The following is an 18259-nucleotide window of genomic DNA, read 5'->3' on the forward strand; positions in this document are numbered from 1 at the left end:
GTCATCATCTATATAAAATATGTTACTTTTTTTATATTTTATTTATCAATTATGTCGCACCCCTATTTTATTTAAATATATTAAAACCTAAATTTAAATTGAAAGATTTGTTACCGTGGGAGATGAGATAGGCGCAATGCCCCCCCCCCGGGTCATTTCCTTGAAAGGAGAAAATATATTTTAGTCGATTGTAAAACATACTATACTATCAAATCCTGCCCTTAAATGACTTTATTTTACTTATTTAGATTTTTTTTTAAATATTGTTAGAAAACTCTATAAGTTAGAAATATGAGTTTGTGTACCGATGATTATGAGGCAACAATTGGTTTCCGGGTTTGAACCACCAGCGGTAATAAAAATATTTTTTTTTACCTAATGTTTGGAAATACTGGTGTATGTAAATGTTTGCGTTTATACATAGGTTAGAGTTTAATTTTAGGTGGTTAGGGTTTCGGCTTGGAAAAAAAAAGTGACCTCCCCCCACCTCAAAATTATGTTTCCGCTAGTGAAAGATCACAAAGACTACACATTTAGAATATAAATATCGATTTGAAAACCTGTGCTTCAAAATTATTTCTAAAATAAAAAAAAAAATTACTCATTACAAAAGATGTGTTTTAATATCACATTCGCTACTGTACAATAGTACATTTAATTAAATAATTCTGTGTGCACTTGATTGAGAAATTTAGCAAAATAAGATCACAAAAGGAGTTTGTGTTGTCACACTAACTCAGAGGCAGCCTCTTCGGATCGCTATGGGTTCCTTTTTTTTGCAAAAAAATACTTAAGATATTTTGTTTTGATTGTTAAAAGTAAGGAATTTTCCGGATTTTGTTTGGAAAAAAACAAATTGTTCCATATTACTTTAATTTTCTTATCAATCATTGCAACTTTTTATTGTTCCGAAATATCTATTGAAAACTCTAATAACACTAATAAAAACGGGTTGAAATCGCTATATATGTATAAAACGAATAATTTTCTCAAAAACTCAAGACCGAAAATTACTGGTGTTAGATTATTACGGACTTGTATATATATATTGTTGTTTTTTTTTTGGAAGGAAAAAAAATCAAAAGCAAAATTAGATATTCAATAGGTTTAGTCTTTTATTTTGTCTTAACGTGACAGACAAACCAACAGTCAAGAGCACATCAGAAAATAGTTTTTCTACTATATAAAAAATAACAAAAATTTGATTAAGTAAATATTTTGAGTAAACTAATTTTTGTTTTATTCCACCCCGACGTTATGCTACTGTACTAAATTTAATGTATAAAAAGTCCATTTTTTAATGTGCGTAATATTTACATACAGAGTGCATTCTTAGCCCCTAAAAGCAAACATAAATGTTTTGTTTGAATTTTAGTAGCTAGTTCACCAGAAAAACACAATTAAATAATATTTATATTTTTGTTTAAATTTCTTGTAATTTCATGCATATATTTTTTATTACTTAGAGATACAGAAAATGCACAAACAATTATATTGTAATTGTAATCTTCCTTACTTGTATGTATTGTCTTAGGATTGGTTGAGTTTTAGTGACATTTTAGTCTCGAGAGGCAATCTTTTCCCTTTGCAACTTCATGTGTGACTAAAGATGCCAATCCTTGATACACAGTTGCGGTCACAGGTTGGGCGTATGTAATCGCCAGGCGCTGTGCATTTTCACCCATCGTTCTGCTTTTGTTGTGTATGGCATCTGCATTTCAAGACCCTTCCTTTATTCTCTCTCTGCATGTGGCTCTATTCAGTGACACTTTTTTCCCAGCTGTCTCGTTTGCATACATCCGTATACCTTAAAAGTGGGCGACCAGCGGAACTCATGCCTTCTATTTGATTGCTATACAGAATGTCTTGTGGAAGACACTCAGCTTTTTTCCTGCCATGAGTAGGTTGACCATGTTTCACTTCCGTATAGCAAAGTTCTCATCACACAGGCCCGGTAGACTAAGGCTCTAGTATTGCTAGTGAGCAATATGTTGTCCCACACTCTTTTCTGCAACCATGGCATGGCGGCCATTGCTTTGTCTATCCTGTTGTTAATGTCTTTATCCTGTAGAACATTGTTGGGTTTTATGGAGCCAAGGTTGCAAAAATTATCAACAATATCTTGTGGTTGGCCATTAATGTTTACTTGAGGTGCAGTTTTAAGGTGTTTTGAACTAGTATCTTAGTCTTGCTTCGAATAATATTTAAGCCAAACTTCTGGCAAGCAGCAGATAGTTTGTCAACCAGGGACTGAAGCTGAATATCAGAATCAGCCACAATATCTGCATCATCAGCCTACAGGAGTTCCCTGATAAGTAACTTCCTAACCTTGGTTTTTGCACGCAGCCTTGATACATTAAATAGTTTTCCAGAAGATCTTGTATGGAGAAATACACCTTCGTTGATGTCGTTGAACTCCAAAGTTCTGGATCCGCTAGTGAATTTATTTAAATATTTACAGTAATAAATATTTTTTCTATAGCTTTAAATGACTAAAATTTGTAGCCAAAATTTAAGCCAAGTTTTACGTATTTTATATTGTTAAGTGACTTTTATTCAATTTAAGCCGTCGATACGAATGTCTAGCTTACGCTATCGAAACTTCAGCTAACATTCCAGATGTATCTAATAAACTATTGGGTCAGTTCATTAAACCTAATCAACAGTGTCAACTAAATTACGGAAAGGATTCCTACTATTGCAAGGTAAGTGAAACTATTTCTGAATTTTTAAAAATCGGGAAGGCTGATGTGGACAGTATAGAAGCAGTATTTAATTTTTTTTTCCTCATGGGAGACGAACTTATGCCAAAGGCGATCTTTTTTTTTCGGGAAGGGGAAACGAACGGTAAGAAGGACGTAGTAACGAAGCGCAGAATGAACTCTATCAAGCCATTATTTAATTCTAGATTAGTCTATATCTAGATCTTTGTCTAACTAGGATCTACTTTATACTTTAACACATGAACATACAAAATGTAGTCTATTCATTTCAAATTTTAATCAAATATATGTAGATCTACAAGCAAATGTACACAAGAAGGATTGCAGAGTCTTGTAAATGCTCTAGCAGCTGCTTGTTAAGAGTTTGGCCTTACAATGAGCCTCTCTCTAAGACTGAAATCCTGGCAAAAGATGTAGAAGAAATACCAGCTATACATATTGGAAATGACACTTACGGTGGTGCAGGAATTCACCTGCTTGGATACAACAATAACCAGCAAACTAGATTTAGACACTGAGCTAACAAAATGAATAGGAAAAGTTTCTGCAGCCACGGAAAACTCTCCAAGCACGTCTGGGAAAATACCAAATTGACTACTGCAACCAAAGTCCTAGTCTACAATGCCTGCGTTCTGAGCACACTTCTTGGCAGTGAGAGCTGGGCAACTTACATGCGTCAAGAACACAGATTGAATAGTCGCTTCCTGCGACGCTTAATGTGCATCTCCTGGAAGGATGATGTCTCCAAAGAGGACGTTCTGAAACGAGCAAATAAGCACATCATATATGCTCTTCTTACACAGAGACGACTACTCTAGCACGGTCATGTCACTCGTATGCCAGATGGAATAATTCTTAAATACATACTATACGTTGAACTTGCAGAAGGAGTCAGACCCAAGGGCCGCCCAAGACTGACCTACAGAGATGTCTGTAAGACAAAAATGAGAACCACGAACGAAGTATGTGAGAGGAGACCGGACATCATGGAAACAGATTAAACGTGCTGGTACGAGCTTCGCCTAGTGCAAAAGTAAGGAAGCTGCATAAGTCAAGAGAAAGAAAAAGAAAGCAAAGCCATTGACTCACCTGGGAGCATCCATTGTCTTTCGAGACACGAAGAGCCATATACATGTATATCATATATGCCATATACAAATACACAAACGCACACAAATAATTTGCATCTTGATATTAACACACATTTGTATCAGACTACAAAATCTTTTTTTTTTTACGTACTATGTTACACTTACTATCAAAGACAAGAATATCTTTTTTTTTCTTTCGTAGGGTGCAGAAAACACTGAAATTGAGGATATATGTCATTCAATGTATTGTCGAGATCCCTTGAATTCTGATGACTGTATATTGATGGAAGCATATATCGGGACAACCTGTGGCGATGGAAAAGTAAGCTTTCCTAATAGTTATAGATTTACAGATTTTATTTTCAAATCAGGGCAAGCGTCATTAGGAGTTACCATTCAGCTATGGGCCCCTCCAATTTTGTTCTTGCTTATAAAATATAATGAAACCATTTCATTATTTAAATTTAAACTTTTAAGAATGTAAATCTATGTTGGGTTACGCTCCTTAATACAATAATTTATCAATCTAATTCTAATGTCTATTACATAGTTTTGGACCAGCCCTCAAATTTGAGTATCACTATTTCCCACAACACACTAGAAAACGAATCTCCTCCCAGCAAATAGGTTCCAAGTCTTGTGTACACTATTTGTTAATTCTGCTACTTTTCAGTTCTTATTCGAAATTTTTGATTGGATCTATGATATTCTTTCTAGCTTTCTTTTTCTAATTACATCCTGTGAATTGTCACATAATATTTTGACGCACCCCAACATTTATTTTTTGTACTTTTAATCAAACTGCCCATATTTCAAGTCCCTCTTTTAGCCAGCGTATTCTAGTATTTGTCATGCATATCTTGTGTTTCATTGGAACTGCTTTTTATCAAAACATATGAAAATCTATCTGATTTATCCACACCCGTCTCAGGCATAGTTATGTTTACTAAAGGCAGCACGAAAAAACCTTCTCCCAGATTTCACCTCCCCCCCCCCCCAAACTGGTCAACAAATGAGTTTGGACCATTGCGCTCTGAGCATGCTAGAAGCATGAAAGTAGAGCTGTATAAAAACTATAATAATAATAATAATGCTTTCAAACATCATCTATTTTTTATCGAGTGTTAAAAATTATCTCATGATCAAGGCTATAAACTTAACCTAGATTGAATAATTGAATTTATATCTGTAAAATTTATATATATGTAAATTTATAAAACTAATGTATAAAAGTGAACCTGGTGTATAGAAATAAAATTTAGATCTAGATTAATATACCTCATATTTACTGTGATAATTCGTTGGTCTTTTAGTTTTAGATCTATAATACTTGCGCGCTAAGTTGGGTCATCTCGATAGTCACTGGTACATAACTTGTCCTTGATGGCTGCTAGGTCGTGTGGTTTGCTCTCTGGACTTTCGTTTGGACTTATCGCTGGTCTACGGTTTAAACCCTGTCCGCGCCCATCCCTCGTCGTTCTTCGGGAGATTTGAACTAGGAAGTTAATTATCTTCAACTCTGAAGGAACATCCGAAAAATTTAAACAAACACAAATACTATCCGCCGCCATCCTCCGTCGTCCTGCGGCAGGTTTGGACTAGTATGTAGATTATCTTCAATTCCGATAGAACATTCGAATTATGTAAACCATTTTACTAACATTTTTCAAGATCATCGAAATAGAATATTACTTCGGATATCCAATACTCAAACACGAGCTTCTAAGTGCAATGTTGACCCATGGGTGGACCAATTTATCTTACTTATAGTTAAGTGTAGTACATAATATCTGAAGCTTGAAATAAAATAACCACTTCGTCCTAAGTATATAGTATGTTATACACTATAATTTTATTTGACTTTTAAAATTACTTATGTATGTTTCAGATCTGTTTGTATGGAAAATGTGTCAGCGTCCCATTCGCTCCACAAGTTGATGGTGTGTAGTTTAAATGCTTATATATTCTTTTTCTTAGACCTAAATACTAAATTTTAATTGTGTTTATGCGTTGACCAAAAAGATAAGAGATAGTAGGCATCATGGGCGTAGCCAGGATTCATTTTTCTCGGGGTGGTGTGTGAAACTATTTGTCTTTGCACATACACATACAGTCTTACTAAAATACAAAACTGATCCTACTAGACCTAGAACTTATTCTAATAGAACTGATCCTAGCAGACTTGATCCTAATAGAAATTATCCTAATGGAACTGATCCTAATAGATATGTGGGAAGCGTGGTCGAGAGGCCAAGTGCGCTTGGCTTGGCTTGGCTTGGCTACCTAGAAGGGGGCTCGAGGTTCGATACCCGACTCGGGCAGAGTTGTGTTTACTGAGCGCCGAAAAGGCAGCATACCCCCTCCCCCCACTTGTCCACAAAATGAGATTGGACCAAAAGCGCTTTGAGGATGCTATAAGCTTATAAGCCTTATAGAAATGATTCTAATAGAACTGATCCCAACAGAACTGATCCTAATAGAAAAAGAATTTACTATGTATATGAATGACTTACTAATCTAAATCTAATAATAATTTGTTTGTTTTTTCCTAAAATTACTTTTTCATCTTCTAGAGACATGCTTATTTGGAGACACAAAAGAAGATCACTGCAAATCATTGATCAGTAAATTTGTAGGCAACTGTTACCAAAAAGCACACTATGACCTCTGCTGTGGCACCTGTAACAATATGTCTAGACCCATTAGAGGTAAATACAAACTTCTTAACTATTTGTAATGTCAAGTCCTGTGTACAAATAATGACCATAACTAGCAATACAAACACTAACTGCCCATATCAAATCCTAACTACCAATACATAACCCTAACCATCCATATCAAATTCAAACTACCAATATCAAACCCTGATGTCAGGACTGAGTTCTGGTCAGCCTGGGTCTCCTGTTTACTGTAGAGGAGAAGGGGGGCAATTCAGGTGGTTGATTTCAAAACTGTTATTGTTTTGGGTTGTTTTTGTTTGGTGAGATGTTTTGTTGAACAATGTAACTCATGATAAGGCAGAGTGTGTTTTTGTTCCTAGTCCAGGACAGTTGGACTTTTTGGATATATATAGTCTAAGTGTAGACTCTAACTATTTTTCTGTAATTATAGTGAAAATAATGTAATTAAACATGTTATATGTTGGTAAAGTGGCATTCTGAATCTTATTTTGTCATTGTACGTGTCATTATGGTATTATCCAGGACTTGGGTACATTTAGCATGACACATACATATATTAGTGGAAGTAGGCCTTGACACCTGACTACCAATACGAAACCTTAACAACCAATACAAATCCTAATTACCCATACTATACCATAACAACAAATGCAAAATGCTAACTAGCCATACCTCTCACGATACACGAAATTTTAAGGGCGCTGTTTTGACGATGGCCGTTTCGGCAATTACCATTTTGGTACAAGGCTTTAAATCAACGGTTCTCAACCTTTTTAGCTCCCCACTCTGCTGCAAGTCTCAAACCCCCAACCTCAAAAGCATTTTGGTTATATGTGGTATATTACAAATAATAGTTTTAACTCTAACACGTCAAAGTATTAGCTGAGAACACATAAAAAGGCACAAATCCTCCATCTTCATAGTGTGAGAACATTAGTACTAGATGACTAGTACTGCAGAGAAAAATGCAAGAAAACGCTTTTGGGCGTCGGGGCTTCGCCCCGAACCCCACTGAAGAAGCTTACAGCACTCTCCCAGACCCCCAAGCTTGCAAGAGAAAGACTCTTTTTTTTCTGTTTTTTTTCGCCGAAGATTGAGAAACAGTCTTATTTTATTCTCATATATCGAATATATATATATATATATATATATATATATATATATATATATATATATATATATATATATATATATATATATGCTGTACTCACGTTTATGCATAGGGTTAGGGTTTACTGGGCGTTAGGGTTAGGGTTTGGAAAAAAATCGCCCCCCCCACTCCAATGTTCTGGATCCGCCAGTGCAGTCATGTAGTTAAATGAGTATTAGATCTAAACTTAAAAATAATTACTTTGTGTAATTATAAATATGTTTACAAAATGTTTTTTTTTAGCGCTATTTCATACTTTCTATTTTCTCGAAACGCTAAGATCCTGCCACTTATCTGGAGTCCTGGACCAGTTGGGATAATAGGGGGCGGGGGAAGAAAAGGATTTTACTGTAGTTCCTACTTAAGAGCAAATTTTAATCTTCATCAGAGATAAGGTGTTGGAGAAATAATGCGTACATTCATTTTACCAAACAGACAGAGTTGTTATAAGATTTGTAATAAATATTATCTAATAAGTTACATTGAAAGATTACTGTTAACAACTAAATTATAAACTTGTATAATTGACAAAAAGTTTTTTTCAAAGCTTTCGAAAAGTGTAGTGGTATCTGTTACAGACAAAAACTTGCTGAAAGTGTCACACACAATTTTATCACATCATTATTTATTAATTTCATCCATATTAATTTTCCTTTCTAGGCCAAATTTTACACACCAAACTCCACCTTTTCCTCTTCTCGCTAGGTTAACTCTACCACAATGGCAACCATATTGTCACGTTCCTTGGTTATCTCCCCTTCTCTTAGTTCGAATGTCAAACCACATTTGCTACTCTGGGCAAGACTCGTTTATTCTAGTCTAGTGTCAAGTCCGTCAGCCCTGTTGACTTTTTTACTTGCGCGAGACGATCTTAGCTCCTTTCATCTTGCGAGACAGCCAGACTACCCCTTCCCCTTTGTCTAGACCATGAGCGCACGTCACGCTTGACCTCTAGCCAGAAGTTCTTAATACCTCATTGATAAATAAGTGGGATAAGCTAATCTTGACCGGATTTTACGTTATCTATCTTGACTTATCGCGCGTTCTATCGCATGCTGTCCAATACAATACTTATTTCCAACAAAGCGACATATAAGACTCAAACTTCTTTAATCGCAAGCAGTCGTTACATTATATATTTTTTTTAAATTTTCTTTAAGGATACCTCTGACTCTGCTTTTTAGCTTTTGACTTCAGTTGTCGAGCTGTTTACATCCTAGGAATCCTTGGGCTTTTGCCTTTTTTCTTTGCCTCTTTTTTTTTTGGCTATTGGCCTCTTTATTGGGCTTTTTTTTTTCCTCTTCTTTTTTAAACAAAAAGATACATATTTTATTAGTAAGCTTACAAATTAAATAGTTACATTTTAAAGTACAATGATTGCCAATATGGCAATACAAATAATTACACTGAGATTGTCAAAATATTTTAACGTTTTAAATTGCTTTGTACAAGGCGTTTTTTGTTTCTTATAGCATATAATGAATATTTTTGAATATAAGGTACTTAAATTATGCAAGTAGAAAAGATTAGCAATTTGATTTTACAAAACTCTTGGTGCACAGAAATGATTATATTCTCTGAATTGCTTCATACATACTTTAGTATTCAGTGGACCGGATAGACCAAAAAACGAATGAAAATCTCTCATTTTGGACAAATTTCACATCTTTATAATTCTCTATTGACTTGAACCAGGTTGTGAGTACGGTGACAAAAAAGAAAATTGTCAAACATATCACTGTGCTAAAGAAAAAGAAACTTGCTGTGGCACTTGTAATTACGGTACACCTTTTACCACAATCACCAGAAGAAACATAGCAATGAGACCCACATCAGCGAAACCACTTCTGATTCGTAGATCGCCCAAAGTGGCTAGAGGTAGGCCAAATTTGTTAATATTCAGAACTGCCTTATCTTATATAATACAGACGTTACTTCAAAAAAGAAGATGATAACGTCCTACGCGTCATGCATTTAGTCATGCATATTAACCAATGACTTAAATTCAGCCAAGTCACTGGTTTTCCTGGCTAGCTCTGGCAACCCATTCCATGCTCTGATAGCACTAGGGAAGAAGGATTGTTTGTACAAATTTGTCCTAGCATATGGGACGAGGAATGTGCCTTTATCTTTGTGTCTTTCAGAGTATTTTATTAAATTTTGTTTTTGTATTTGAAGATTATGGTTCAGTGTTTTATGTATGATTGCTACTTTACTTTTGAGCCTTCTGTCCTGAAGGCTTTCTAAATTTAGTGATTTTACTAAAGGTGTTACTCTAGTCAAATGTGAATATTCGTTTGTTATGAATCTCACTGCTCTATTTTGTGTCTGTTCCAGTTTCTTAATGTTTTCTTGAGTTGATGGGTCCCAAACGGAGGATGCATATTCTATTATTGGCCTAACCAAGGTTAAATAACATTTTAGTTTTATGTTCTTATTTGATTTATAGAAATTTCTTTTAATAAATTGCTTTGTTTGATTTTTTTGTAGTTTCATCAATATGTGGATTCCATGATAGTTTTTCATTTATTATAACACCTAGGTATTTTGCGTTTTTAGTCTGTGTTACTGGTTTGCCATGAATAAGATAAGTGGAATTAATTTGTTTTAGTTTTTTTGTTACTCTTAACAACTGACATTTTTCTGGGTGGAAAGACATGCTCCAATTTGATTCCCATTTCTGTAATTCATCTAATTCTCTTTGTAAAATATCTGTGTCTTGTGTTGTTTTTATTGTTCTATATATTATGCAATCGTCTGCAAATAATCTGACTTTTGTTCCTGAACTAATGCAATTTGGTAAATCATTTATGTAAATTAAAAATAGTAGTGGACCCAAGACTGTTCCTTGAGGTACACCTGAGTTTACTGTTATCGGTGTTGATTTAGAGCCATTTATTATTACAGTTTGTTCTCTCCCTATCAGAAAATCTTTAATCCACTGATGCAGTGGACCATTAATGCCGAAATATTTTAATTTTTTAAGCAAACTATGGTGGTGAACTTTGTCAAAAGCCTTAGAAAAATCTAGTAAGATAGCATCTATTTGTTCACTATTATCTAAACCTTTTGAAAAATCATCAATTAGTCCTATTAGTTGTGTTTCACATGATCTATATTTCCTAAAGCCATGTTGGTATGGTGTGAGGACATTATGTTTGTCTAAGTGGTTTATGATGTTGCTACATATTATGTGTTCTAGGATTTTACATGTGATGCTGGTAAGTGATACTGGTCTGTAGTTTCCTGGGTCTGATTTTTCTCCTTTTTTAAATAGGGGGGTGACATTAGCTTCTTTCCAGTCCTTTGGTACTCTGCCCTGGTTAAGTGAAGCCTGAAAGAGTATTTTGAACACTTGGGCTAGCTCATTTTTAGTTCTTTGAGTAATCTAGCTGGAATACCATCAGGTCCAGAAGCTTTATTTCTGTATTATAAATTTCAGGATGTAGCCAAGTTTCTGTTCCTGCAATTATGTCTGGTTTCTCACATTCTAATAAAATTTCTAAGTCTGCTGTTTTGTTCCTAATGCTTTGAAAATTTATTACTAAGGTTTTAAGGTATTTTGGTATTACTTCTTTAGTAGGTTTGTTTAGTTAGGCTGTTGTATTAATTTTAGTAGATTTAGGTTTAACAGGAGTGGATCTGGCTAGTGGTTGGTGAGTTTGGTTTGGGATGGTGTTTAGGATGTTGTATGGGTTAGATGTGTCCGCATCAAAGGAATCAAACAGTCCTGATGTAAACTGAGGTAACCCACACGGTACACAGTGCCATGATGCGTCTTTGTTGCCTAAGGCATAATACACAGGTGTATTCATATGGAGACATGATGCATGGTACCATTCATCGCAGGTGTCACATTGAATGGCTTTCTGTTTCAGGGTGCATATTTTTTTGCAGATGTTGCATCTATCTTTAGATCTAGACCCTGGATTTGACTCTACATCTCCTGCTATTAATATTAACAGTGATAGGTATTTATTTCTGCTGTGTCTGATTGAGAACTTCCATTTGTGGTGGGTAATCTTCTTTAATGTTATGGATGTGTATGTTAGGTTATTTTTGAAGTTGCATTGTTCTAAAGTGTGATGATTGATTATGACTGTTGTTTCCTTTTTAAGTTTAGTGTTGACAAAGGTAGATCTAGTTCTGTGTTCAGCTAGTGTGTATTTAGTGATTATTAGGATAAATAGCCAGAGCAATTTCATGATGACTGTTCTTGATTTTAGTTTTAAAAGGAGTCTAGTCTAAATCTAGTTTAAGGTTTACAATGCCTAAGTTAAGTCTAAATCTAAAGTTAAAGCTAATTTACAATGACAATTAAATCAAATCAAATGGTTTATTAAATTCAAAATATGGACCTAGACCCTTGCAAGGGGCGTCTATTGCTCACGTTACACATCTGTATACATCTGTTTAGTCTAGATCAGAGGAGTAGTATAAAGGGGGGGGGGGGGTAAGCGCGGGCTTCGGGGGTAGGTGCGCCATGCCCAGCCTATATTTCTATGTGATTTTGATGTTCAAAGAAAATTGGGGGGAGGGGGCGCCAATGAAGTACACTGCACATTTTGTTCACTACGCCTCACTTCAAGAAATAATGTTATTGTAAAGATTAGGGTACTATGATTATGAAGATACATTTTGACAACAGAGGATAGCATCTACTTTGATTGCAAACAAAGTAGATCTATATACGCTGGGCTAAACAGACTATAAAAATTGTATCAGATTGTCTTCTTTATTATATTAGAATTAGACTTAGTAAAATCACTTTAATTCCTACAGGTCTTGACTTTTGTAGCCAAGTTTTTTTTATATGTAAAGTTGACCTCCCTTTTATAAACATAATTTCTGGGTGGAAAAACAAGAATAATTCATCTACTCTGTATTCACCCGTCACTATATAGCAGGACCGGACTCAACCGTTGTGGGTCCCTATGCGAAACGGATTTTGGGTAGGGATATGGATAACAAGTGACATTTAAGAGTTTGTATTAGAATATAAATTCGTCTTTGCATTTTATTCATTCTTTACTACATTTTTTTTATCGCGAGTAGGATTGGCGTTTTCCATATTGAATGACTTGGATGACACCCCAAAATGACAATTTTTATCTATATATGTCAGGAGATTTGTATGAGTTTTCTAAAGATTTAAATAATTTCCGGATATTCCAGCAATTATTCGTATATTTTGCAATTTAAGATTTCAATGAGCTCCTGGTAACTGACAGGAGGCCGCGAGAAAATCTGTTAAAAGTTATAAAATAGTGTCAAATAATAACTTTTTACACTTAGAATTAGCGCGAATCCACTTCGGTCGCATAGGTTGTTGTGGCCTAAGGCCGGCCCATCAAAATATCGGTGTAAAAGACTATAGTTTGTATTTTCATGTGTTAAAGTAAAAAACTATCTATGCTAAATATAGTTTTAAACATTAGATCTTGATTCTTTTGATCTTATCTCATGTAAACAAGGTAAACATGGTTTAGATCCATAAAATAGCAATACTTTCTTAGTGTTGGGCAACTTTTTAGCGGCCCCCGAAAGTGGAAAAGACGCTATTAGTTTTGTGCGAAACGTCTGTCTGTCTGTCCGTCCGTCCCGTTTAGATCTCGTAAACTAGAAGATATTGAAAATCTGACATCACAATATTTTAGACCATTCAAAGTTCTGATGCAACGGCTACTTTTTTTTTTCTGAAAGCGAAAAATCTAATTTTTAAAATCAGTTATGCAAGCAGTTTTTTAAAAAGAAAAAGCTAATTAGTATGCATTATAAGTTAGACCTAATTTAAAATAGTAATCTTATAATCTTCATTTTTCTGAACATTTTTTTATTGCGGATTTTCTCTTTCTTTTTTTGAGGATTTGAATAAGAGATTGAGCCTTTTCAAAACAATTAGATTAATTATAAGACATAAGTTAGGCCAGGGGAGGCGAGGTGGCTGAGCGGTAAAGCGCTTGGCTTCCGAACCGGGAGTCCCGGGTTCGAATCCTGGTGAAGACTGGGATTTCCAACTTTGGAAACTTTGGGCGCCTCTAAGTCCTCTCAGCTCTAATGGGTACCTGACATTAGTTGGGGAAAAGTATAGGCGGTTAGTCGTTGTGCTGGCTACATGACACCCTCGCTATCCGTAGGCCACAAAAACAGATGAACTTTACATCATCTGCCCTATAGACCACAAGGTCTATAAGGGGAACTAGTTGTGCAAAACTAATCAACGCCAACAAATGTTTGTTTGCTCTTCTAACTTATATTACATTCAATTTCCATGCTTAAACGTTGCAAAAACACATTATCAATAATATGTTGTTCCGTTTTTTATGTAAATAGCATATTAATGCTAAATCATAATCTCTATACTGACTTATATTTCATTAAGTGTAAAAATGTTCCGGATATTGTTTTATAAAACATGAATTATGCCTAATGATTGTTTGAAATCGCATAAGGCTTTTAAAAAAAGTAATTTAATAGAATTGATTACTGAAAATTACTTTTTAGACATTTAATTTTCTTGTAAAACATAAAATAGAAGTTTTGTAATCGATAAAGAAAGTTCCGGATTTTGTTTGTTACAAATCGTCACCAGAAATTTCCGAATTTATTTAAAAATCTACTAACGCCAAATAATTGTTTGAACTCCCTCTTCTAATTAATAAACAAATAATCTTCTCATTTACGAAATAATGTTTTTACGGATTTTTATGAAAAATATTTTAACTCACTACTCTCTTACAGTACATTTAACTTTCTACCTAAAACATTAAAAAATCTAATTATCGTTAATATTATGTTCCGATTTTTAAGGAAAACAGAATCCAAACACCAAAGTAAGGTATGAAAATCTCTCCACGTGGCTGTAGTACATCTAATTTTTATACGAGACCATCCAAAAAATTTAATTAACGGTATTACATTTATCTGAAATTCTCTTTTTCTTTTACTATTTATACAAACATCCGGAACAATCTATTATATAAACTTTTCAATTGTGTTCATACCTAAAAATTATTGCGATGTTTTGAAACGTAAAATAAAGGTTAATCAATTTTTAATAACTTTTAGTTGTTTTTTTTATATCAAGATAACGGACAGACCGACTGACAGACAAAACGCAAAAACAATGTGGCTTTGATCCTTTTTAAATAATATCTATTAGAACTCAGTGCACCAATGTCTATGAACCCTCGTTAAATATCTCGTGTAAATAAAGACATTTTTTTTTATGGTACCGGTACTAGCCTATTGTGAGGTAATGGAATTTTTTTTCTTTGACGTCATATGAATGGACTCTTTAAATGTAATGTTAAAAGAACGCACTCGGTGCACCAATGTCTATTAACCCTCGAAAAAATTGCTTGTATTAATGAAAACATATTTAATCTAACTAAGCCGTGTGACGTAGTGTTTTTTTTTCCTTTGACGTCACATGGAATGAATTCTATAAATGAAATGCTAAAAGAACGCACTCGGTGCACCAATGTCTATGAACACTCGAGAAATGGCTCGTGTTGATAGAGGTGATTTTTAGTCTAGCTAGGCCTTGTGACGTAGTGTTTTTTTTTCCTTTAACGTCATATGGAATGAATTCTTTAAATGAAATGCTTAAAGAACGCACTCGGTGCACCAAAGTCTATGAACACTCGATAAATGGCTCTTATAGATGAAGGCGATTTTTAGTCTAGCTAGGCCGTGTGACGTAGTGTTTTTTTTTCCCTCTGACGTTATATGGAATTAATTCTTCAAATGAAATGAAAAAAGAACTCGGTATAGTAATGTTTATTAAGCCTCGTTATGTGACTCGCGTTTAAAAAAGGAATGATATCTTGATTTAGATCTAATCTAGATTTTTTAAACTAGATCTAGATTTTTATTACAGTATATCTAGATCTGGATTTATATTCTAATTAAAATTATTTTAGAGTCTAGATCTAGAATTTCTAGATCTAGTTTAGACTAAAATAGACTAGATTAAGATGTAGAATTTCAATTTCTAAACTTAAAGTGTAAAAAAAAAGTGTAGATTTTCATTTCCAAACGTTTTGATCAATATTGTAATGTTTTAATATATTAAAACTAATCTACTATTTTTTTATTAAATTTAAATTTAAATTTGCGGCAAATGAATCTTTGAAACATTATTACTTTTGACCATCGGATGGCTGCCTGGTCGTGCGGTTTGCGCGCTGGACTGTCGTTCAGATTTATGGATGGCCCAGGGTTCAAACCCTGCCCGCTCCCATCCCCCGTCGTCCTGCGGGAGGTTTGGACTAGGAAGTAATTATCTTCAACTCTGAAGGAACATCCGAAACGTGTAAAACATTTTACATCAAAATTAAATCACCTCTTGAATATTATTTGCGAATATGCAGATCCGACAGGGATCCGACTTCGACGGGGGCCGCCTCTGAGTTTGTGTAACACAAACTCTCTTTGTAATCTTATTAAAGTTTTATTTGAATCCCAATAGCAAGGCAAACTTTTAATCTTCTTTTTGAAAATACGGAATGTCGCACATCTGTGTATGTCATAGTCTTTTAGAGTCGTCAGGTAAATGGTAACTCTACCAGAGCATCCCTGAGCGAGCAGTTGATTCTTACAACTTCCGCAAGTTTTTACTGCGCATGCTCTAATTTCGAGGCTCGACTTCATGTGTTAATGTTATAATGCTCTCTAAAAGAGAAGACAACTGTGGTCGCTGTCAAAGTGTACGGAGTTTACATATTGTGACGTTACAACGAGCTAACGGTGTAAACTGTCCAGAGGCTGCGACGTCGCAGTGATCAGGCTTTCTGTAATGATTGGTCTCGACTATACAAGAGATTTTTAAATATATCCTGACAGTAACAATAAGTAGAGAGCACCAACAATAATTTTACTCTTTCATTGTAAATTAAAAAAATGTGTATCATACTTGTAATAAAGAATGTTTATAATATGTGTGATAAAAATTAGTATCATATTTGTTATAAAGAATGTTTATAATATGTGTGATAAAAATTAGTATCATATTTGTTATAAAGAATGTGTATTATTCGTGTGATAATGAATGTGTACCATTGGTATGATAAAAATGTATATCATTCGACATCGCTGTTACGTGAGCATCGTAATGTAAATGTGAAATGGTGCGAATGCGTGCTGAAAGGAGAGAGAACCAAAATGGAGGAATAACAGCAATATAGTGCTTCTAGTGTTAACTAAGATTAAATTATTGATAAACTATCATTTTGGCGTTGTTTGAAAACTGTCTTTTTGCTGTCTTGGACGTTGCCACAATGAACCTCACCATTAATATAAGAAACGGACTCTAAATTTATGCTCGTTGGGCATGGTATATATATACACTAGCTCGTCAAATCTAAAATTGAAAAGAAACACGTAGTGGAAGCTGTACAGAGTAGAATAGTCGAGACATTGTAATGTATACTCTTTGTTTCTTATAACAGAATGTGTACTGGGAGAGCCAGACTTAAAGCCAGAGCTGTGTACTAGCCCAAGTGTCTGCCAGACACAGCCATTGATGTGCTGTAATTACTGCAACTACAATTCTGGAGCCATTTTTCATCTATACGATACTTGGATTTATCGTTGTTTTTACATTCATTGCATTTTCTTGTTGTCAAAACAAATGTCAGCTTGATAGACGTAGAAGTTCACTGATGTCGATGTTTCTCATATTTTAAAAACAGTACGTTTCACAATTTATTGTACATACCTTTTTTTTATCTTTATCTTTACACATTAATATTTATCATAATATAGCAATCTCTCAATGCACATCTGCCTATTGTTACATGTTGCCCCTAAAATGTTAAGCCTTTTGGAGATTACAATGTGGTTCTGCAAACTGTTTTCCATTTGTCCGACGATCAAATTCCATGACCTTACTATCTAATGTGTATGCTGCATCGATTAAATTATTCTATAAGACCATGTGTAAAGTAAAGTACAGTTCGAACCTCGTAATGAAACGAGTCGTAAATAGTTATTTGTTAAATATCTCTATAGTCATGCACATTAAAAAAATATAAAGCACCGTGGTTTGTTTTTTTCAAACATTTAAGCTTTTTAGTTATTTGTTACTTCTGTTCAAAAATCACATTGAATTTTCGTTTTTATTTTTTACATGTAGCACTGACATTTAGCAGACGATATGTAGCTCAAAGTTTGACCCATAAGTGTTGATTTCGCAGACATCTTTTCCTAAGCCTTTCTCTTGTGTTGGTGTTTTGCAGCGTACGCATTCCAGAGCTTGCATATTGGTTAACCCGTCTATACTATAGCTTATTATATGTTAATAAGGACTGAACTGGCTCCGGCTCTGGCTTATTTTCGGCCCATTTTTCAATGACGGCCATATTCTGCTCCGGACGAAAAAGACAGCAGGATAGTTGGTGGGATATCAGATCTTAAAAACAGTGCACCTATTCATATGTATCAAATGGGCGTGGTTCCATTAGTGTCTGTTACGTAGGACTAATGTATTAACATTTTAAAGTGTTTAGATATATGCATTCGTACCAAGTATCTTTTATTACAAAGACGGAAATGTAATTTTTACTTTATAAATATGCATTACATTCATAGCAAGCATATTATAAAACTTTG

The 18259-nt window shown here is 34.5% G+C and overlaps 1 protein-coding gene across 3 annotated transcripts in view; it reads left to right on the forward strand.

Moving 5' to 3' along the window:
- The window catches only part of LOC106073845 (A disintegrin and metalloproteinase with thrombospondin motifs 7-like), a 50864-nt gene extending 33160 nt beyond the window's left edge, over positions 1–17704 (forward strand). For all 3 annotated transcript variants that reach the window (XM_056033817.1, XM_056033816.1, XM_056033819.1), the window contains exons 12-17: positions 2567–2705; positions 4017–4136; positions 5703–5754; positions 6388–6522; positions 9341–9523; positions 17098–17704. In XM_056033817.1, the coding sequence (XP_055889792.1) occupies positions 2567–2705; positions 4017–4136; positions 5703–5754; positions 6388–6522; positions 9341–9523; positions 17098–17291 (823 nt within the window). In that variant the 3' untranslated portion in view covers positions 17292–17704. The remainder of the gene's footprint in view (positions 1–2566; positions 2706–4016; positions 4137–5702; positions 5755–6387; positions 6523–9340; positions 9524–17097) is intronic.
- Positions 17705–18259: the final 555 nt, after the last annotated feature.

Source organism: Biomphalaria glabrata, chromosome 6 (genome assembly GCF_947242115.1).
Source record: "Biomphalaria glabrata chromosome 6, xgBioGlab47.1, whole genome shotgun sequence".
Lineage (NCBI taxonomy): Eukaryota > Metazoa > Mollusca > Gastropoda > Planorbidae > Biomphalaria > Biomphalaria glabrata.